Consider the following 23,412-nt stretch of genomic DNA (forward strand, 5'->3'; position numbering starts at 1 on the left):
GATTAGACATAATTTTATTACTTTCAATTTGTTTTCATCACAATGAAAATAAAATAACACACAACTTTACAAAAATAAATTTTTATTAAAAGCAGTAGAGTCTGAGCAGGAAGACAGTACAAAGAATGTAAACAATGTAAACATCACTACATTCAGCTCAGCTGGATTGAACGCTGAAAAACAAGTCTAAATGCTCTATGTGCCTTACTAGCAAGATACATTAATTCTATTTTACACAGACAACAATTCTAATTTTGATTAGAAAAAAATATTTTATCGAAGTCGATCCCAACGCCAAATACTGGCATCATCACAAACAGCTATAAGAATGCTGCTATCCCTGCTAAAACTGGTTTGTCGAATAGCAGCACCACATTTATGATGAGTCAGTGTTGTACATCTAGGGAAAAAAACAAGAAAAGAGGTTAAATATTATATATCATATTCTTTTTTTTTTTTTCCTTTTTTTTTTTTTTTGGTGGTACTGGGGTTCCTGGAAGCCCTTCTTCCTCCGGGCTACACTCCCAGACCTATTTTTTATATTTTTGAAACAGGGTCTCTTACGCCAGCACGGCTGGCTTCGAACCTGCGCGATCCTCCTGTCTCCGCCTCCCAAGCGCGGGGATTACAAGCATGCGCCACCATGCCCGGCTATATATCATATTCTTAAGAGTGAATAAATAATGAATGTATTTTTAGTCTCATAAAAACATTTAAATTCAGAATATATTTACTAAGAGTTCGATCTCAAACTGCACAAAATTTTGGTGTATTTTCAATTCAAGAGGTACCATATAAAAATATCCTGTCACCAGCCGGGCATGGTGGCACATGCTTGTAATCCCCGCATTCAGGAATTTGGGAGGCTGAGACTTGAGGATAGCAGTTAGCAGACAGCCTCAGCTACTTAGTGAGGCCCTCTGCAACTTAACAGAGACCCCGTTATAAAATAAAGAATAAAAAATAGGGCAGGAGGTGTAGCTTGAAGGTCGAATGCCCCTGGCGTCCATGCCTAGACCCACAAAAAAAAAAAAAAAAAAAAAAAAATCCTGTCACCAAAAAACAATCATTGAAATAGAAAAGTACTTTAATCCTTAAATGTATAAATGTTAGAATGATTTTTTTAAAAGTACTGCAACTATCAACTACTACTTCTCTACTAGCATAAAATTTTGGAGAAAAAGGCAGGAAATTTGAGTATGCTAACATTTTCTGAATACTTACTTGGCTTTATGAGGATCTTCTACTTCTAAATCCCAAACATAAAGTTTGCCAACCTGATTGCCCAATGCAAGCATCTGTGTAAACATATTTTTAAAAACATCAATTAATAAAGTCACCATGCTCTAAGTCATTCAAGCAATCCTAAGACATCTTTCTTACTTCAGAAATATCTGGGCTCCAGCCTCTGACTGCGCTCTTGACTATTTCTTTGGATCTTATATTCCTGATTTGTAAATAGGAATAAGAGCGATTAATATTTCACAGGTGTCTTGAGTAAATAAAAAGGCACTTTGCAATTCTATGAAGGGCTTTACAGTTTACATTGTTAGCATGGTACTTTTTCTGCCTTAAAAAAAATTTAGCAAAAGCTGTGGAAAGCTCTTTAAAACTTTTTTTTACATAAATTAATACCCAGTTTATTGCTACCACAAAATCCTAACAACAGATTTCCTTACAATTTTTTGGTAATTAGTTACTTTGTCTTCTACACTAATTTTTCCTCTGTTTTTCTAGGAAAAAGCTACAGGTAAAGACTTACACTCCAATCATCAAAATGTTAAAATATTAACTCTTAGTAACAGACATTATGGAATGTAACACCTAACTTCCACCACTGATATCTAACTTGCCAAATATCCAGGCACTGCAGATGGTATGCAGAGCCCATGAAGGTAGGATTTTTTAACACAAAAGGCAAAGTAATCAATGTAAAACATCAAGATAGAGTCTCAGAGGAAAAAACACGGACACAACAGGAAAAGCTAGAGTTACAGTGATTTTTTGTAAGTCAAGTAATTTCAAAATATAAAAATATGCTGCTACCTTTTGCCAGAAATCCATAGAAAACCTCATGTACCAAATGTCACACTGGCTGTAATCAAATCGCCCAAGAATAGTCACATTAGACTCACTAGGTTTAATTTTATCTATATCATCTTCCATTTTGCCAGGTTTCCAGCATACAATAGCATTTTCACAAGACTAAAAAGAGAAATGAGAAAAACAAGTATTACTTTAGAACCGAATTTTAAAAGTTAAAAATAAGCCTCTTGTCATTTTAGAATTGACAGGTCAAAGAATGTGGTTAATCCAAGGGTATATACTCATCTGTAATTATAGAGTCAATGCCCACACTTCAGTACAAGAATTCTGATCATCAACAGAATCATATTGTTTGGAATACTCATTTTGCCACTCACAATTTCTCTTCCAGATCAAAATAAGTTCAGGTGTAGATACTCTGGCCCCCAGAGATTCAAGGTGTTCTATAGCAAAGGTATAATTACCAACTCCTGTTAGAATAAAGGGCTTTTCATTATCTGGCCCCTCCTTTCTTCACTAGTTTCATCTTTCCCTAATTTCCCAACCCACTTCTAACCACAGACGACTTTTACCTTGTTAACCCTTCCTCCACAGTGTCTGCACCACCTTGCAGATAGATACTCAACAGACAGGAGAGTAGATTCCTTAAAGGGCCTTTTCAGATCAAGTTATAAACAAGGCAAGAAGAGGCACTGAAAGCAGTAGTTTAACATGTAGACACTGATATAAGATGGGGTCAAAAGGGTTGGGAAGTTACACTCTCCCATTCTGTGATACTAAATCTTTGTACACACACGTCTACCTAAGCAGTAGCTGGCAAACAAAGAGTATAATGGAGGGGAGGGGAACCCTGCAAAACTGTGTACTCTATCATATTACTATCTAGAGCTGTGGTTTGAGTACTAAGAGAATTTTTTTTTTAAATACTAGAGATTAAACTCAGAGACATTCTACCTCCATGCTACACTCCCAGCCCTGTTTGATTTTTATCAAACTTGATTTTTATCAAGACATTACATAGCGCAGTATCAACACCATAGCCCAGCATGGTGCTGGGGATTGAACCCAGGGGTATTCAACCTCTGAGCAACACTCCTTGCCTCTTTTTTTTTTGGGGGGGGGATGGAACCCAGGGGCATCTGACCTCTGAGCTACATCCCCTGCCCTATTTTTTTATTCTTTATTTTGAAATAGGGTATCATTAAGTTGCAGAGGACCTCATTAAGTAGCTGAGGCTGTTTGCGAACCATGATTCTCCAGTCTCAGCCTCCCAAATGCTGGGATTACAAGCGTGCACCACCACACCCGGCTCCTTGCCCTATTTTATTTTTTAATTTTGAAACAGGGTCTCACTAGGTTGCTGAGGCTGTCCTTGAGCCTATGATCTTCCTGCATCAGCCTCCCAAGTACTAAGATTACAGACAAGTGCCACTATGCCTGGCTATTCCTTTTATTGTGAAACAGGGTATTTGCTAAATTGTTAAGGCTGACCCTAAATCTGCCATCCTCCTGTCTCTGCCTCTCAAGTACTGGGATTACAGGTATGTGCCATCACACTTGGCTGCTAAGGGGCTTTTGACAATGTGTCTGGCCTCTAACTGATAGAGGGGATACATGCTATTCTTATGATGAACAGGCAGACTTTCCACCCCAAGACATTACATAGCGCAGTATCAACATGGTGGCACATACTTGTTTGTGGCCAGCTTCAGCAACTTTGTGAGGCCCTCCTCAACCTACTGAGACCCTGTTTCGAAATAAAAAAATAAAACAGGGTTGGGGGTGTGTAAGTCAGAGGTAGAATGATTCTAGGCGAGGCATCCCTGGTATGGTTGAAAGCAGTGTACAACACCTGTAATCCTAGTATTTGGGAATCTAACACAGGAGGATTGCTGGTTGGAGGCTAGCCCCAGCAATTTATTGAGACTGTTTCAAAATAAAAAGGACTTGGGATAATGCTCAGAGGTAGAATAATACTGGGATTAATCACCCACCCCAGAACGACAAAAAAGGCCTGTTGTAACTGCACAGTGTCCCCTAGAATTTTACAGGACAGAACAGGCAGCATAAACAGCCACAGGTGGCAGCCCTACAAGGGTTGCTATCATTTAAACAATTAAACAAAAGGGCCACAGAAAGATCAGGATGGGAAACACATTTTTCCTTCTCCACCTTTTTTGAACTTTTGAAATTCTAGTACTATCTGCTATCTGTTATATAAGTCTTAACTTCAAACTACCTTAGAGATGACTTAGCCTGACTCTTGACTAAGTGCATAATTGGATCAATAACCTGTGGAGTTTTCTCAAGACTCATCCCGGCCCCAACCCCACTGAAACAGCATCTCTAGACGGAGGTAGAATCAGGACTGTAAGACAGATCTTCAAGTGTTTCTTACTAACTTCACTGGTTTAAAAACACTGCGGGGGGAGGGGATGTAGGGGTCAATGAAACCCAAGATCTTGCACATGCTGATCAAGTACCGAGCTGCGCCCCCACCAAGACTTTTTCAATATTCAAGCCCCCCCCCCGAAAACCAAAGCACAGGGAGGTAGAAGGAATTTACCAGAGCTAAGAAGTAAGTTGCACCTCAAAATCACCTTGAGAGCTTTTAAAAGTCACAGTCCCAGGTCCTTGTGTCACATTTATTTCGTGGGGACGGGGTCTAGAAATCTGCCTTTACCATGCTCTTCCAGGGGTTTTGATACAGAGCTGTATTTGAGACCACTATTATAGTTCAGTTCAGCCTCCCACCTAAACTCAGAAATCCTTTTTCACAGTCTGATTCAATTTCTAACAACAACAACAACAACAACATGACAAAGCTACTGGCTTTTTACTGCTGCTACCAAACAATGGAGTAGATGTGCTTTTCCTTACTCACCTCACTGAATGTGGCTTATATCTAAATATCAAATATAAAGCAAACAATTCAGACCAGTTAGCAACCTGGTAACATGAGCCATAGAGGAGTATAGAGTTTCGTGTGTGTGTGCTTTAACGTGTATGTGTGTGCACGTATGTTTTAACTTATGTACCTCAGCCTGGACGATAGAGAAGGCAACAACACAAAAAATTTTAATGGATGAAGAAAAAAAAAAAAAGCCTATGTTTAATCAAAGGAATAAGAAAAGTGGCAGTCCAACAAAATTTGCAGTTAACAAATGCTCAGTCCAGCCAAATACCAAAGAAAAATCTGTGACCCATCTCCACAGAACCTACAAAGGTGCAGTGAGGATTTATTCTTAGGTCAAAACTAAGCACTTCTTGTGTACATCCTCTGGTGCTGGTATCCCTGGTAGTAAAGACTCTTCCTGTTCTATGGCTTAGCTAATATCTGAGAAGGCCAAAGACTCAGGATAACTTGCAACTCCCCACAGTGACAGTGAGAACAGCCAAGTGAGCAGTAAAGAGGAATCCTGGCCCCACAACTAGGGTGGTGTCAGCTGAGGCCCTACTTGGCACAAGGCAGTGCTCCCTTCCCTAGCTGAAAAAAGTATTACAGGAAGCCAGGCGTGATGGCGCACGCTTGTAATCCCCGCTCTTGGGAGGCTCAGACAGGAGGATCATACAGGTTTGAAGCCAGCCCCAGCTACTTAGTGAGCTCAGCAACTTAGTGAGACCCTGTTTCCAAATAAAATATAAAATAGGTAAAATAGATATGAGAGTACAGCCTGGAGGTAGAAAGCCCCTGAGTTCTACCCTCAGTACCCCCCCCCAAAAAAAAGTATTACAGAAAGAGTGAGGATGAGATAGGAGGATCACAGGTTTGCAGCCAGTCTCAGCTACTTAGTGAGGCCCTTTGCAACTCAGTGACACTCTGTTTCAAAATAAAGAATAAAAAATAGGGCTGGGGGTGTAGCTCGGAGGTAGAATGCCCCTGGGTTCCATCCCCAGTACTGCAAAAAATAAAAAATAAAGAATCAATTAGAGATGGAGGTAGAGCTCAGAGGTAGAATGCTCCTGGATTCAATCCCCAGTACTAAAGAAAAAGAAAAAGAGGAAGGCTAAAGTAATACTGAATATATAGGACTCAATCAGAAATCACTTGTCATACCAAGAATCAGAAAAATTTCAATTAAAAAAAAAAAGAAGCGGGGCACAGTGGCTCACACTTGTAATCCCAGTACTTGAGAGGCTGAGACAGGAGGATGGCAGGATCGAGGGCAGGCTCAGCAAGCAGCGAGACTGTTATCGACCTATTGAGACCCTGTTGCAAAATAAAAATAAGGCTAGGGGTGTAGCTCAGAGGTAGAACAACCTTGGGTTCAATACCACACACACACACACACACACACACACACACACACACACACACACAAAATCAATAGATTCCATCACCGAGGTAAGAGATGTCAGAAGGCTTCAATGAACATAAACACACTAGAACCAAAACAAATCTTAACAATGAAACATAAGATATATGGGAAATTGCATTATGACACAAATTAAAAACTGAATGGATGGGCTTAACAGCAGAAGGGGCTGGAAAAAGTCAAGCATTCTGAAGACAGAGCAATAGAAATTAATTTATCTCAAGAAAAAAGAAAGCAGATCTTAAAAAAAAAAAAAATCCACAAGAGTCTGAGGGACCAAATGAAAGGTCTAACATCTTGAGAACAGGGCTAAAAAAGAGAATTCAAATAATGGTTAAAAAATAATTCCAGCTGGGCGTGGTGGCACACGCTTATAATCCCCACGCTTGGGAGGCAGAGACAGGAGGATCGCAGGTTCGAAGCCAGCCGTGCTGGCTTAAGAGATCCTGTTTCCAAATAAAATATAAAATAGGTCTGGGAGTGTAGCCCGAAGGTAGAAGGGTTCCATCCCCAGTGCCAAAAAAAAAAAAATCCAAATTTAGGACAAAATATGTACCCCAAACATTAACCCACTATGAATTCAAAAACATAGTGAATTCTGAACAAAATAAATCCAAATAAATACACACCAACTCAAATCATACTCAGACCTCAAACTAAAAATACATTCATCTTTGATTTGAAAACTAAAGGCAAAGAAAAAAAAACTTGAAAGCAGAACACCTTTCAGAATATATAGAGGAAAAATTCCAATGACAGATTCCTCATCAGAAACTATGGAGGCCAGAAGAGGTAAACTTTTCAAGCACTGAAAATAGAAAACTGCAGCCACAAACATATTCATTGAATATGTCCTTAAGGAATGATGAGGAAATAAAGCCATCCTCAGATGGAGAAAAACTAAAAGAATTTGTCAACAGCAGACCTACCCTAAAAACAGCTACAAGAAGTTTCCTGTATAGGAAGGCAATTACTTAAGAAGGCATCTGGTTATAAGAAAGAACAGAAAAGGCAAAATGAGTAAATATAACACTTCCTTTTCTCTTGAGTTTTCTAAATTATGTTTGATGGTTCAAACAAAAAATATAATGCAATCTGATGTGGTTCTCATATAAATAAGACAATTATAAATGGAAGACAAAGTGAAGAAAGGGAGGCAAGAGTTATACATTTCACTTGAATTGGTAAAATGCCAATTCAATTCATGGTTACTATATATCATGGTTACTATATGATCCAAACCAACCATTACAAAAAGCTACACAAAGAAATACACTTAAAGATACTATGCATAAATAAAAATAGAATTCTAAAACATGTTCATATAACCTGTAGAAAGGGGAAAAGAACACCAGAGAAATGAAAAAAAAAATTATTATTGATGTTAAGGCTTAAAAATATATATATGGTTTAAAGATATCAATTAAGACTGGCTTATTTTTTTTCTTTATTTTTATTTTTTGTGTAACAGGGATTAAACCAATGGGCATTCTACCCCAGAGCTACACCCCCAGCCCTACTTTATTTATGTATTTATTTATGCATTTATTTATGTATTTATTTATTTAATTTATGGTGGTATACTAGGGGTGGAACCCAGGGGCTTTTCTACCTCCGGGCTATACTCCCAGACCTATTTTATACTTTACTTGGAAACAGGGTCTCACTAAGTTGCTGAAAGCCTCACTAAGTAGCTGAGGCTGGCTTCAAACCTGTTCGATCCTCCTGTGTTACCCTCCCAAGCGCTGGGATTACAAGCCTGTGCCACCACTCCCAGCTATTCTTTATTTTGAAACAAGGTTTTACTAAACTGTGGAGGGCCTCATGAAGTAGCTGAGGCTGGCTGTGAACCTGCAATCCTTCTGTCTCATCGTCTCTGAAGTACTAGGATTACAAGTACTGGGATTACAAGCATGTGCCATCAATGCCCAGCTGATAGACTGGTTTAAAAAAAATGACCTACCTAACAATATGTCATCTACAAGAAACTTACACAACTACAACATAAATAGATTAAAAAAGATTGGGTGCAGTGGTGCATCCCTGTAATCCCAGTATCTTGGGAAGCTGAGGAAAGAGGATCACAAATTGGCAGTCGGGCTCAGCAATTTAGTAAGACTCTGTCTCAAAAAATTAAAAAGGAGGGCTGGGATGTAGCTCAGTGGCAAAGCACCTGCTTGCAGGTAAGGCACTCTGGGTTCGACCCCCAGTTCCAAAAACACAACCACAACAACCACATCAACAACCACAACCACCACCAACACCACCACCACCACAACAACGGCCTCAGGAAAAAAAAAAAAAAGCGGCTGGAGATGTAGCTCAGGGTAGAGTGCCCCTGGTTCAATCCTCAGTACCACAAATAAATAGGTAAATAAAAGGTTGAAAAATAATTACTATGACAAAAGTGCCAAACCACCAAGACATAGCAAAACTAAATGCATATGCTACGCAACTCCACAGCTGCAAAAGCATATAAGAAAACTGTCAGAATAAAGAAAAAACACTTATATAGTTGGAGATTTAACCATTGTCTCAATAATTGACAAAACAGTACACGGAAAGTCAACAAGGACACAGAATTTAACATTGCCAGTGACCAACAGTACCTAATTTTCATTTATGAAACATCTTTCAACCTCCTATGAAACAGATCTAAAATATTATAAACAAAATTCTCAAAAAGTTTAAATGAACTGATTTCAATAGTTTCCCTCTTAAGGAACCTGTGAAAACTGTGCAAAATAAATTCATGTAAAATAAAAGATACAAATAAAATTAAAAACAGAAAAACCAACAAAACTATAAAAGCTAGTTCTTTAAAAGAGCAACCAAACCGACAAACCTCTAGCCAAGATTGACAAAAAAAAAAGAAAAGAAAAGAAAAGCTACCAATTTCAAGAATGAAACTGAAATTTTTTTTAATCAGGAGAGATCCAAAAGGTATCAAAAAGGAATACCACAAACAATTCTGTCCACATAAATTTTATCATATATGTAAAATGGATCAATTCTTCAAATAGCACAAATTACAATGACTTACCCAATATGACATAATTTAAGTAGTGCAATAAATATTAAGAAAATTGAATTTATAATTTTAAAAATTCTCCTTAAAAATTTATAGGCCAGGTAAATTTAACCAACCATTTAAAAAATTAACACCAGCTCCATATAACCTCTTCTTGAAAACAGAAGACAAAACACTGCCAATTCATTTTATATAACTGGTATTACTGATACCCAAACCAGATAAAAACAATACCAAAAAGAAAACTTCAGACCAATATCATACTTCATGAACTGGCCATAAAAATCTTGATATTAACAAAAGGAATTCCATAGCATACAAAAGAAATTATACAGTATGATCAAGTAAGGCTCATTCCAGGTATACAAGGCTGAATTGATATTCAAAAACCAACCAATATAATCCAGTATATTAACAGGCTAGAGAATATTAAAATACATGATTTTTTTCAACTGACGAAGAAAAAGGAATTTGACAAAATACCCATTCACTAAAAAAAGCTTCAAAAATTAGGAAGAGCAGACAATTCTCAACTTGACTACCTACAAAAAGTAGTAATAACATAATTACACTTAAATGTAAGAGTGTAAATTCAAAATGTCTACTGTTACACAGTTGTTCAACATAGACCTGACAATTTGCCAATGCAATAAGAAAAAGAAAAGAAATAAAAGGCATAGAGATCAAAAAGAAAGAAGTAAAACTCAAGACAGATGAGATTAGGGTCTCCATAGGAAATCACAATTAAAAGCAACAACAAAAATAAAGTTCTTCTGGAATAAGCACTTTATGTAGGTTGCAGTATTTAACAGGAATATACAAACAACTGTATTTCTATATATTAGTGATGAACACATGGAAATGGCAATCAAAGATACAACAAAACTGGGCATGGTGGCGCACACCTGTCATCACAGCACTATGGAGGCTGAGACAGAAGGATCATGGGTTCATGACCAGCCTCAGAAACCTAGTGAGAATCTGTTTAAGAAAATAAACATACAAAGAAAAAAAAAAAAAAGGGCTAGGGGCACAGCTCAGAGGCAGAATATTACTGGGTTCAATCCCCAACACCACATTAAAAGACGATGGGTGTGGTGGCCCACGCCTGTAATCCCAGCATTTGGGAGGCTGAGATTGGAGGATCGAGATTTGCAGACAGCCTCAGCTACATACTGAGGTTCTCTAGTGAGACCCTGTTTCAAAATAAAGAATAAAAAATAGGGTAGGGGATGTAGCTCCGAGGTCAAATGCCCCTGGGGTGGGGGGGTTCCATCCCCTGACCCACAAAAAAAAAAAAAAACACAACACTATAATAGCTTAAAAAAAATTAGAAATAAATCTAACACGTGCTTGGGAGGCTGAGACAGGAGGATCACACAGGTTCAAAGCCAGCCTCAGCTACTTAGTGAGGCTCTCAGCAATTTAGTGAGACCCTGTTTCCAAATAAAATATAAAATAGGTCTGGGAGTATAGCCCAAAGGTAGAAAGCCTCTCGGTTCCACTCCCAGTACCACCAAAAAATAAATAAATACACACACTCTCCCTCCTAGCAAATTATTTTAAACATATAAAAAGTGCAAAGGAACTAGAATAACTAAAATCAACTCTGAAAAAAAAAAGGTAGTAGAAATCAATCTATCCAGGTCCAAGACTTACTATTGAGCTACAATAATGAAGTTCAATTATGCAGTGCTGACACTGAGATAGACTCAAGATCAATAGATTAGAAGCGAAAAACCAAAAACAGCCTAATAAAAGTATGGCCAAATAATTTTTGACGACATGCAAATATCTTCCTATGCCTCATACCTTAATACAGAAATTAACTCAAAGTGGATCGCACATTTAATGTAAAACATAGTAATACAAAACTTTACAAGAAAAGACAGGAGAAAATCTTTAAGGTCTAAGACTAAGTGAAGACTTAGTCCATACAACATTTAAAGCACTATCCACAACATATTTAAAAAATCAACAAACTGGATTTTATAAAAATTAAAGACATTTTCTCTGTAAAAGACTGACCCTGTTAAAAGAGGATGAAAAGACAAGCTACAGACTGGAAGAAAATATTTGAAAACTACGTATCTGACATATGATTCATATTTAGAATGTAACAGAACTCTCAAAACTCAACAGTAAATGCAAAACAAAACAGAACAAAAACCAATCCAATTAGAAAATGAGCAAAAGATACAAAGAGACATCACCAAAAAGGATATATGGATGGTAAAAAAGCACATGAAAAAGATGTTCGACATCACTAGCCATCAGGGAATGCAAATTAAGACCACGATGAGGTATCACTACACACCTATCGGAACAGCTAAAATAAAAAATAATGACAATACCAAATGCTGGCGAAGATTCGGAGACACGGGATCTCTCATACATTGCTGGTGAGAATGTAAAATGGCACGGCCACTCTGGAAAATAGTTTGGCAGTTTCTTTAAAAACTAAACAAACTTTACCATGACCCAGCAATTGCCCTCCTAGGCATTTATCCCAGAGACATGAAAAGTCCACAAAATCCTGTACAAAACTGTTCATTAGCAGCTTTATTTGTAATAGCCCAACACTGGAAACAACCAAAATAACCTATAACAGAAGGTTAAATAAACTGCAATGGGACAGCCATCACAGCATGGAATGCTACTTAGCAATAAAACAGGAGAACTCCTTAATACAGGCAACAACTTGGATGGATCTCCAGGACATTGTACTGAGTGGGGGTGGGATCTTCAAAGGTTCCAATCTACAGCAATATCCTTGAAATAACAAAATTGATGTGATGAAATAAAAAGGATCTAAACACACACATTATATCAATGTTAATTTCTGAATCTGTTATTGTATTATAGTCATGTAAATATAATCGGTGGGTTATATTGGGTATTGGTCATACTGGATGTTTCCTGCACTATCTTTGAAACTTCCTCTGAGTCCAATTATCTAAAGATCAAAAGTTTAGGGGAGGGGAGAGAGAAAAAAAGAGTAAAACTAAACCCATATAGAAAAGAAAAATAATAAATTAGGTTCTACTCTAAGAAAATGTAGAGTGCCCTGAAATCCACACAAAGAATGAAACCAGATAGCAATTTCTACAAATTTGATAATCCCAAATGTTGATACGATCACAAATAACTTCTCTAAATTGCCAGTTTAAAGATATATTTATCCCCCAGTATCTGTGAGAGATGGGTTCCAGTACCTCCACAGATAACAAAATCCATGGATGCTCAAGTACTTTACATAAAACGGTACAATATTTGCATAATACTTATACACATCTTCCCATATACTTTAATTAATTAATTAATTAAAAAATTTTTTGGTGGTACTGGGGTTCCTGGAAGCCCTTCTACCTCTGGGGTACACTCCCAGACCTATTTTTTATTTTTGGAAACAGGGTCTCTTAAGCCAGCATGGCTGGCTTCAAACCTGCGTGATCCTCCTGTCTCTGCCTCCCAAGTGCAGGGATTACAAGCGTGCACCACCACGCCCGGCTTCCCATATACTTTAAATTATCTTAGATTAATTAATATCGAACACAATGTAAATTCTATGTAAACAGTTGCTATACTGTATTGCTTAGGAAATAACGGCACACCTTCAATACAGATACAATTTGTTTTCAAATATTTTCAATCAATGTTTGGCTGAATCCAAGGATGTTGAACCCACAAATAAAGAGGGATGACTGTATACCTACATCTATCAATATGTTAGAGGCAGGGTGGGCAACTACAGCCTATGAGCCAAGTAACTCCAGCTACCTGTTTTTGTAAATAAAATTTAGTTGAAATAGACACAAACATATAAAAAACAAAACAAAAACATAAACCCCTGTTGGATTTAGTTATCAGTTATTTCGCAACATCACAGAGTATAAGGACATAAATATTGCCTTCTGAGCTAAACTTCTCTTATTGGACCATAAAGAACTATATTTCCTTAGGATGTTTTACTACTAAAATAGTTTCCAAATTTATCAAAACATGAAACTTTAAAAAGACAATTTATCATCTGTTACTCATTTTAACAAACTACATTTAGAAACCTGCTTTCTGCAGAGTTCCAACATGCATACAGGCCTGCATGTAGGTATACATGCACCATGGAAGTACACCTTAACTACAGTTTTTCCATACCTTGGAAAGTATCAAATCGCCTAACCACCGCACACAATCAACATAATTCCTATGTATATCTCTGGTGGAAAAGTCAGGAAAGTGGATTTTCTGGGAAATAAATGGCCTAGAGGAAGAATGGAAATGTAAAAAGTTAAAAGAAAAAATATAGTAGAATAACACTATTTCTCATATTTGAATTTATAAAACATTTTCGTGGTGCTAGAGATAAAAACCAGGGCTTTGTGCATAGTAGGCAAGTGTCTGTCACTGAGCTACATGCTTAGCCTGATTTATAAAACTCTGAAAACCAAAACATGATTGTTTCTAGAAAAATGAATACTTACATATGTTTATTAAAAGCTAACATCTCCATTTTTTATTTTCTTCCATTATCACCTTTTAAATTCAATTTTAATACTATAATATCTGTAAAAGCTACAGCTTCCTTTTAGTACCTATAGCCTAAAATTAATCACTTCAATCCTGGCTATCAGAGACCTGAATGCAGGGGTGAAAATTCCTTTCAGAAACATAATCAACTACCTACTCAATTTTTTTTTCAAATTCAGTATTAATAATCTATGAAAGTTAATATGCCTAGAATATATCAAAAGACAGTCATCTTTCTAGGAGCCATGAAACATCATTCCAAAGTCCACTAAGTTTAGATGAGAGTCTTGCCTTGAGCAGTAATTTCTGAAAATGATGCCTTGCTGTGATTTGACAGAAAGACATTTCCTAATAAGACATTTACTAAACACATTTCTGTATTTAAGAAACTAAAATGTGGTTCCATTTTTTTCTTTAAAGATATAAGAAATCAATGAACAAAATAAACTCTTACCAACTCTGAAGTTAGTGAATTAAGAATATACCTAATATTTCTGATCTGGGAAGGAAGTGAGTTTTTTGTGGGGTGTTGTTCCCCCTTTGGTGCCCTTGAGAGCCTTACACATGCCTGGCAAGCACTCTATCACTCAGCTGCACACCAAGCCCCGTGATTCAGTTTTTATACATAAGTAACCGTAGGAGTATATGCTATGAATTAACTGAGTCAATTCACAAGTTCTCTTAACACTTACCCTCTTATAGAAAAGGCATGCTAGACTACGTTGTCTAGAATAATCTTTCCAATTCAAATTCTAGGATCTTTTGTTAAAACATGCAAATGAGCCAGGCTTGGTGGTGGACTCTTGTAATCCCAGCATTCCTGAGGCTGAGACCAGACCTGAGGATCACAGGATCGCAGTTCGCAGACAGCCTCAGCTACTTAGTGAGGCCCTTTGTAAATCAGCGAGACCCGGTTTCAAATAAAGAATAAAAAATAGGGCAGGGGGTGTAGCTCAGAGGTCAAATGCCCTTGGGTTCCATCCCCAGACCCCCCCAAGAAAAGAAAAAAAAGGATGCAAATGTTATTTATGATTTGATAAGATTTTTAAAACTGTTATAATTACATTAAAGGCTTTTAAGCCAGTACATAATGTCATCTTACAGTTTAATCCCTCTCAAGGAGACCTGCATAACTCAATATCAATTTCTACAAACTTAAAAATAGAAATTCAATATTGTATTAGCCCCTTATGGGTGTGTTTGTGTGTGTCTGTGTGTGGTACTGGAGATTGAACCAGAGATGTTTTACACTCAGCCCCAGCGCTAGCCCTATTTTTTAATTTTTTATTTGGAAACAGGGTGTTGCTGAGGATGTCCTTAAACCTGCAATCTTCCAGTTTCAGCCCAAGTACTGAAATGATAGGAATGTGCCACCACACCCAGTTGCCTCTTCTGTTTTAAGGCAGTTTTTGTTTTTGTTTTGTGGTACTGGGGGTGGAACCAGGGGTATTCTACCTCTGAGCCACACTCCCAGCCCTATTTTGCATTCTTTACTTTGAAACAGTCTCACTGAGTTGCAAAGACCCTAAGTAGCTGAGGCTGTCCAGGAACCATGATCCTCTTGTCTCAGCCTCCTAAATGCTGGAATTACAAGCGTGCACACACGCCCAGCTAAAGTAGAAATCTTAAAATTGTATTAATTCTTGGAAGACAACTGATGTTAATGAATGCATTCAATTATTTACTGATGCTTACGAATTTATTAATAATCTGGCTTGAAAATTAGAACATAAACTCTAGTTCTTTGATTCAATAAAAATACAAAGTTATCATACATAGTCATATAATACTTATAGTGAAAATAATCTGGCTTGAAAATTAGAACATAAACTTTGGTTCTTTGCTTCAATAAAAATACAAAGTTATCATAGATAGTCATATAATACTTATAGTGAAAGTCTGAATGAATGCTTGATTTAAAAAAAGACAGTTACTAGATTAAGAACTGAAGCATTTAAAAACAATTGAAACATTTCAAAAACATAGGATAAGTTGCAAAATCCTCCACACCATAGTACCATGGCACAAGACTCCTGAATTTGAATTTTCTCTAATTATTGAAGGTAGCTTTATTTAAAGAAAGCATTATAATATCATGAATTAGAGCTAAAATCCCTTTTTAAAATAATTATATTATTCTTGAATTAGAATTTACTAATATGGCTTTTACTTTTCATTCCATTCTATTGAAATTGTTAAATACTTATAAATTTAAGAAGTCAAGCAGATATTTGCCTAAATAAAAATAAGTAAAATGTGCTAAATTGAGATGAAAACATAATTCAAAAGGGATTATGAAAACTGAAGCATAAACATTCAAAATAAAAGGCTTCCATTTAAAAGAGGTAAATTTTCTTTCTTTTCTTTTTGGTGGTACTGGGGATGGAACCCTTCTCCGGGCTACACTCCCAGACCTATTTTATATTTTTATTTGAAAACAAGGTTCGAACCTGCGGTATCCTCCGGTCTCCGCCTCCCAAGCATGGAGGATTACAGCTTTTTTTTTTTTTTAAGGTACTAGGGGTAGAACCCAGAGGCTTTCTTCCTTCGGGCTATACTCCTAGACCTAATTTTTTTAAATATTTTATTTGGAAACAGGGTGTCACTAAGTTGCTGAGAGCCTCATAAGTAGCTGAGGCTGGCTTCGAACCTGTGCGTTCCTCTTGTCTAAGCCTCCCAAGTGCAGGGATTACAAGCGTGCGCCACCATGCCTGGCTAAAAAAGGTAAATTTTATAGGAGGTAAAATTAGAACTTAAAGTTCCTAAAAGAACTTCTAAACTTAGTATGGAGTTTTATTTAACAATTCCAAGAAAAACCACATCTATTCAACAGCACAACAAAGCATATTAAGTGTTACCTGTTGGTTTTATTTGGGTTATAATCATAAGATTCCTTAATTGCATTCATCATTCTCTTTGAATTAATCCTCCAAAGTTTAAGAGAGTGATCCATGCCACAGGACATTATTTTTTCACCCAAAAGATCATAATCCTATATGTAAAAAGTAAAGTTTAAATTAAGTATATAAATTAAATTCCCAAATTATATTTATCCAAATATCACCTGATGTTCAATATAGTGAAAACTATTTCAAACCACAATGCTAACTACATTTTGGGTTTCATCTATGTAGGCCATAAGTCAAGGTTTACTACTTATAAGATTCAAGGTTTTAATTGATTTATCACTAGAGTATATGAACTTTCATAATATGAAAGAAAAAAAGTAAATTACTTAAATTTAGTTTTATCTATTCAATTTTATATTTGTCTTTTGCTTAGTTTCAAAGGTAAATAGAATTCTGAGGTAAAATAATTATTTGACATAAAAAACTGGAGAGTTATACTACTTTTCTTGTCCAATTCCAGTCAAGAAAACTAAATTAACATTTGTAATGTGAACCTACATGAGTCCTTAAACAGCTCAAATTTTACTTTCCCTTGTAAGTCAAAATATTTCAAAGTTAGATTGGTTTTAGAGTTTGCTTTTTAAATGAATAAAGTTGGAAAGGAAATAGAAAATTTTAACTTTTTAATTTGCTTTTTACTAATTTTAATATGCCCCTAACAGATCATCTATTACAACCTAATATTTCATAGGTAGACACCAAGACCTGAAAATACTATTAATTTAGCACAAGGCACACAATCGGTTAATGAAAAGCTCATTTCTATCCTTCTGGCAATGAATTCCTGTATTACAAAGAATTCTGTCTCCTGCTTTCACTTTGAGAAATAACAAAGAATTCTATTGAAGGAGGATACTTGCTTTACTAACCGGAACATTTTGTCTTAATCCAATCTTTTTTTTTTTTTTTTAGCAGCACTGGGGATGAAATTCAGGGGCATTTTACCTCAGAGCTACACCCGCAGCCCTATTTTTTATGCTTTATTTTGAAACAAAGTCTCACTGAGTTGCTGAGGGCCTCACTAAGTAGCTAAGGCTGTCCATGAACCACAAGAATTCTGTCTCCTGCTTTCACTTTGAGAAATAACAAAGAATTCTATTGAAGGAGGATACTTGCTTTACTAACCGGAACATTTTGTCTTAATCCAATCTTTTTTTTTTTTTTTTTTTTTTTAGCAGCACTGGGGATGAAATTCAGGGGCATTTTACCTCAGAGCTATACCCGCAGCCTTATTTTTTATGCTTTATTTTGAAACAAAGTCTCACTGAGTTGCTGAGGGCCTCACTAAGTAGCTGAGGCTGTCCATGAACCATGATCCTCCTGTCTCAGCCTCCAGAATGCTTGGGAATACAAGTGTAAACCACCACGCCTGGCTTCCAATCTTAATCACTGTTTTACTAGAGCTTTAGGTTTGGTGTTTATTGAATTCACAAGTCTAATTGTTGCTACTTCTAATGACTTCACCATCAATTACAACAATACATCCTACTGTGAATGTCCTATTTAATTAAGGACAGTACACTTGGTTCTCATGCACTTATAAAGCCAGATACAGAATGCTACTGCAACTTCTAGAAAATTCAAGTTGACCCCATACCCTAAGGTAGCTATGGCTTTCACAGGGCATATAAGCCTCAATCAACTATAGCAGTATTTTAGTACCTCCAATTAAAATGTTATATACTAGGCTGGGTGTGATGGCACATACCTGTAATCTCAATACTTGGAAGGCTGAGACAAGATGATCACAGGTTTCAGGCCAGCCTCAGCAACTTAGTGAGACCCTCTGCCAAAATAAAGATTAAAAAATAGGGTTGGGGGATATAACTCAGAGGTAGAAAGCCCCTGCAGTCATTCCCCAGTACCCTCCCCCACACAAGCCACATATTTAAAAATATGATGCCCCTTTAAATAATTTAATAAAAACTAAAATTACTAAAGAAATCAAGTATGATAAAGTAGTATATAAACTAAAACAATGTAAAACTCTAAAAACAATTTTATCATTATTACAATAGATCAATGAATTATATCACTATAAAGATAGTATTTGCTTATCTTTAAACATAATCAACTATTGATCTTGTATAATGCCATACCCAGGAAAGATAAGATTTGGGAAAAGGTTACTAGACCTCAATGAGAGCACAATAAAACACTTCCTAAAAAATAGCCAACTTACTTCAAAAGAAAGGAAAATGTTTCCTAATGGCTGTTTTTCCTTTAATGATTGAAAAACAAAACAAAACAAAAAAATTAACTTAGTGAATTTAGATTAAAAAGAAAATTCAGCTGGGTGTGGTGGTGCATGCTTGTAATCCCAGTACTTGGGAGGCTGAGACAGGAGGATCGCACAGGTTCGAAGCCAGCCTCAGCTACCTAGTAATGGAGGCTCTCAGCAACATAGTGAGACCCTGTTTCCAAATATAAAATATAAAATAGGTCTGGGAGTGTAGCCCAGAGGTAGAAAGCCCCTGAGTTCTATCCCTAGTACCACAAAAAAGAAAAAAAGAAGAAAAAAAGAAGTTCATAGTAATTTCCCATGAGAATGTAGACACTAGCATAGAAACTGCAGGGGTTTTGTTTGCTTTGGTGGTGCTAGGGATTGAACCCAGGGGCATTCTACATCTGAGCTATACCCCCAGCCTGATCTTTTATTCTTTATTTTGAATCAGGGTCTTACTAAGTTGCAGAGGTCCTTACTAAGAAGCTGCGGCTGGCCAAGAACCCAGATCCTCCTGTCTCAGCTTCCCAAGTACTGGGATTACAAGAGTGTGCCACCATGCCTGGCCTGGCAGGGTTTTTCTGTTTTGTTTTGTTTTTTGCACTGTGGACTGAACCCAGGAGCATTCAACTTCAGAGCTACATCCCCAGCTCTCCCACCCCCTATTTTTCATGTTAGTGCTGGGGATTGAACCCAGGAGCATTCTACCTCTGAGCTACACTCTCCCAGCCCTATTTTTTATTCTTTATTTTGAAATAGGGTCTAAGTTGCAGATTGCTCTGCTAAGTAGCTGAGGCTGGCTGCAAACCTGCAATCATCCTGTCTCAGCCTTCCAAGTACTGGGATTACAGGTGTGACTTTTAAAAAACATAGTCAATAAAGAGTTTTGCTCTATTCCTTCACTAAAATCTTATAGGTCAAAAGCAAATGAAATGACTGGCTGGTAAACTGTATGAAACAATATATTTCCTATTAAGTGATGAGTTCCTTGGGGATTGTTCAGCTATGAAAACCCAAGAGGTTACAGTCCTGCAGCTTTCAACTTACGGCACTCAGAACTTCATCTCTGTGCCCTTCTACACCTCCAAATATTGCCACCAGAGTGTCCGTTTGGATATTCCATAATCGTAAAGCATGATCTAGTATAAACATACAAAAAACTTAAGATGAGCTTTTATGTCACATGTAGAATTAACCAGTTAAATCTGAAATATTTTTCTCTTAAGAATATTTTAAACCTATTAACCTCAAATACTTCTCCTTAAATAATTTTATTAATTTAACGGAGACATGCTTTTGAGGTGAGAAAATAAGTACTTAGGGATCTGACATAAATAATTTTATATTATACCACAGGACACTTTTCCCTTCACCACATTTCCATAAACAAACTGAAGAAGACTGAACAGATTTGTAAGACTTTTACAGCAGCCAAAATATGGTAGAAAACTACATTCAACATGATATAATGTTATGGTATGATAGTCTTTTAAAAACCTTTTATCTGTAATTTGAACAATCTTTTTCTTTTTTTACAGTGCTGGGAATCAAACCCAGGGTCTTGTACATATTGGGAAGCATTTTACCACTAAACTATAACCACAATTCTATTTTTGTGTGTGTGTGTGGTACTGGGGTTCCTGGAAGCCCTTCTACCTCCGGGCTACACTCCCAGACCGATTTTATATTTTGAAACAGGGTCTCGTAAGCCAGCGCGACTGGCTTCAAACCTGTGCGATCCTCCTGTCTCCGCCTCCCAAGCGCGGGGATTACAAGCGTGCGCCACCACGCCCGGCCACAATTCTATTTTTAAAAGTCAAGAATGTATAGCAAAATAAATGTCATGTTAGAGACTTACAGGCAAGAGTATATTGCATCTATAGTGGAAATTAACAGTTGTAAAATGATTTCTTGATTCCAATCATGTATACGTTTGTGCATATACAAATAATTTTATCTTGCGTGTAAATATATATATATATACATAAAGCCCCAGTGCACTCCAAAACACAAATACTTCTATGACTCTGTTTAACATTTTGAGCAACAGCCAGACTGCATTTCAAAATGGCTACATTTACATTCCACCAGCAATACTGGGGCTGATTGCAATTTCTCCACATCCCAATCAGCATTTACTGTCAGCTTTTTAAATTATATAGCCCCCATAAATAGGTATGTAGAGGTATCTTGTTGTAGTTTTGATAGGAATTTCTCTAATGATTAATAAACACTTTTTGTCTGCTCATTAGCTATTTCTGTATATTCTTTGGAGATATGCCTACTTGGTGTGTTATGCATTCTTGATACAAGTCCCTTATTAGATAAATGATTTGTAAATATTTTTCTCCTCTTAGTAAGTTGTCTTTTTACATTCTTGAAGGTTCCTATTCATTTTGAAAAGGTTTAATTTTATTTAAATGCTCTTGCTGACACAACAGGGGAAGACCAGTGTTAAAAGTAATATTCAAGACAAGTGAGGCATTAAGGCCTACTCATTCGTACAGGATATCTGAGGCCAGGAACTGTTATCAAGGAGGAAAAGTAATCAGCTGTTCCTACAAGTGGTCATTTTCAAATGTAAATCTTAGTAGTTACAGCAAAATAACAAAAACATTTCTTATGGAAGTTTTGGGTTTTTTTTTTCCTTTTATCCTGGGGATAGGAAACAAGGCCTCACAAATTGTAGGCAAGTGCTCTACCACTGAGATACAAACCCAGCTCAAGACTTTTTAATTGAGGGACATCCTTAATCATCTGAGTTAAATGCAGGGGAGGTTAAAGATTTGACAAGTCTAAGAAAAGAATAAATTTGACTAAAATAAAGTAGAAATGTAAAAAGAAAAGGCAATGAATAGAATATAGAAATACGAGCAACCTAACTCATTTCAAAAAGCTCAGAAATTATTAAAAATTATTAAATTGCCTGTCTAAATCCAGAATAAACTTATAATGGCAGTATAGAAAGAGCAATGCAGTATCTTTCTCTTCATAAGAAATGTTTCAAAAAGTTTAGGCTGGATAAATTGGCATTTTAAAGAATTCTACAGGTATCCCTTTATAAAACAACTTTTAAAACAGAAAAGCAATATGGATTTTCATATGCGGTACTTATTAATATGACTAGATAGTAAGTAGTAAAATGCTTTTATGATTTCTTTAAAAATAAAACTGATGTACATAATTTAAAACTGATGAACAAAATAATTATTCAGGTGAAGATAAAGCTCTAGAGCTGTCACAAAGCAATACGGTAAATGAGTAAGGTGTCACACACTTCATTCTCAGTACCAATTATTATGATTCCTTTCTCTAATTTTTGGTTTGTGTACACTAATAATAGCCTGAAATTTTGCTACTCAAATTCACTATTAAAAAAAAATTCTTTGGCTTTTTTACCCTTACAAAACTATTTATCTCTTTAAAATAATTATTCCCAAAAACACAACTGGGAAAAAAAAACACATTTGCTTCTCTTACCTTTACTTACTGAGAGGAGAAGATTTGGATCTCTTGGGTGGAATTTCAGTTCATTGATAGCATTTCCATGGCCAACATAGTGCTACAATCAATTTAAAACATTACAAGTTTCATATCTCAAAATCAATAAATTCTTTTTCATTAATCTTAAGGAAATGGAAAAAAGTTTAACGTTAAGTAGTGGTTCTCAACATTGACTGCATATTAAAATCGAAACAAACTGAAGAACAGGAAAAAGATGCTCAAGTACCACTTAGAGGTAAATGTTCTGAATGGATTGGGTTAGCAGAGACTCAACTAAGAGTAGTGTTTACCAGATCCTCAGGTTATTGTAATGTGTCCCTGGGGTTAAAAACAATTAAAGAGATTTGTAAAATCTGTCTTTGTATTAGCTTCCTTTTATTCCACAGTTCATTACAAGGTGTCCTTCAATCTTCACAACTTCAAGTTTGGGTATGAAAAACTTAACATTATTCTTTTAAAGATTCCCAAATTGAGGCAAGAAAAAATATTTTAAAAAGAATGCACTGAAAATAGTAATATATTCTCACTTATTCTTTAGTTTGTATAATGCAAATGTCACAAAGGAGTCAAAAAACTTGTCTACAAAAAGCAATATGCAAAGTACAAATCTAATCAGTAATTTTAGCTATAGGTTTCATTAATTTTAAATTCAACACAGTAATATATATTCAAAAGCACCTACAATTTAACCAGAAAACCCACCTTTATACACTGCATTGTTATGGGATTAATAATCCTTATTATGCCTCTAGATCCAGCTACAGCCAGAAGAGGATGACTTGTATTGCTATCATAGGTCCATGCACAAGTGTAAAAATTTTCATCAGCCTAAGAGATGCCACAGTTAAGAAATGT

At 36.2% G+C, this 23,412-nt stretch overlaps 1 protein-coding gene across 3 annotated transcripts in view; it reads right to left on the reverse strand.

Moving 5' to 3' along the window:
• Positions 1 to 273: 273 nt before the first annotated feature.
• EED (embryonic ectoderm development) overlaps positions 274 to 23,412 on the reverse strand; it is a gene marked incomplete at both ends in the record, with an annotated part of 35,524 nt that continues 12,385 nt past the window's right edge. The window contains 9 exons of one of the 3 annotated variants that reach the window (XM_080719734.1): positions 274 to 400; positions 1,225 to 1,298; positions 2,047 to 2,205; positions 11,748 to 11,822; positions 13,549 to 13,654; positions 16,779 to 16,912; positions 20,101 to 20,192; positions 22,534 to 22,615; positions 23,260 to 23,385. In XM_080719734.1, coding sequence (XP_080575860.1) covers positions 274 to 400; positions 1,225 to 1,298; positions 2,047 to 2,205; positions 11,748 to 11,822; positions 13,549 to 13,654; positions 16,779 to 16,912; positions 20,101 to 20,192; positions 22,534 to 22,615; positions 23,260 to 23,385 — 975 coding nt within the window. The remainder of the gene's footprint in view (positions 401 to 1,224; positions 1,299 to 2,046; positions 2,206 to 11,747; positions 11,823 to 13,548; positions 13,655 to 16,778; positions 16,913 to 20,100; positions 20,193 to 22,533; positions 22,616 to 23,259; positions 23,386 to 23,412) is intronic. The other 2 variants (XM_080719735.1, XM_080719736.1) reach the window with 2 other exon arrangements.

This window comes from Muscardinus avellanarius (genome assembly GCF_963383645.1).
Source record: "Muscardinus avellanarius genome assembly, chromosome: 1".
Taxonomy (NCBI): domain Eukaryota; kingdom Metazoa; phylum Chordata; class Mammalia; order Rodentia; family Gliridae; genus Muscardinus; species Muscardinus avellanarius.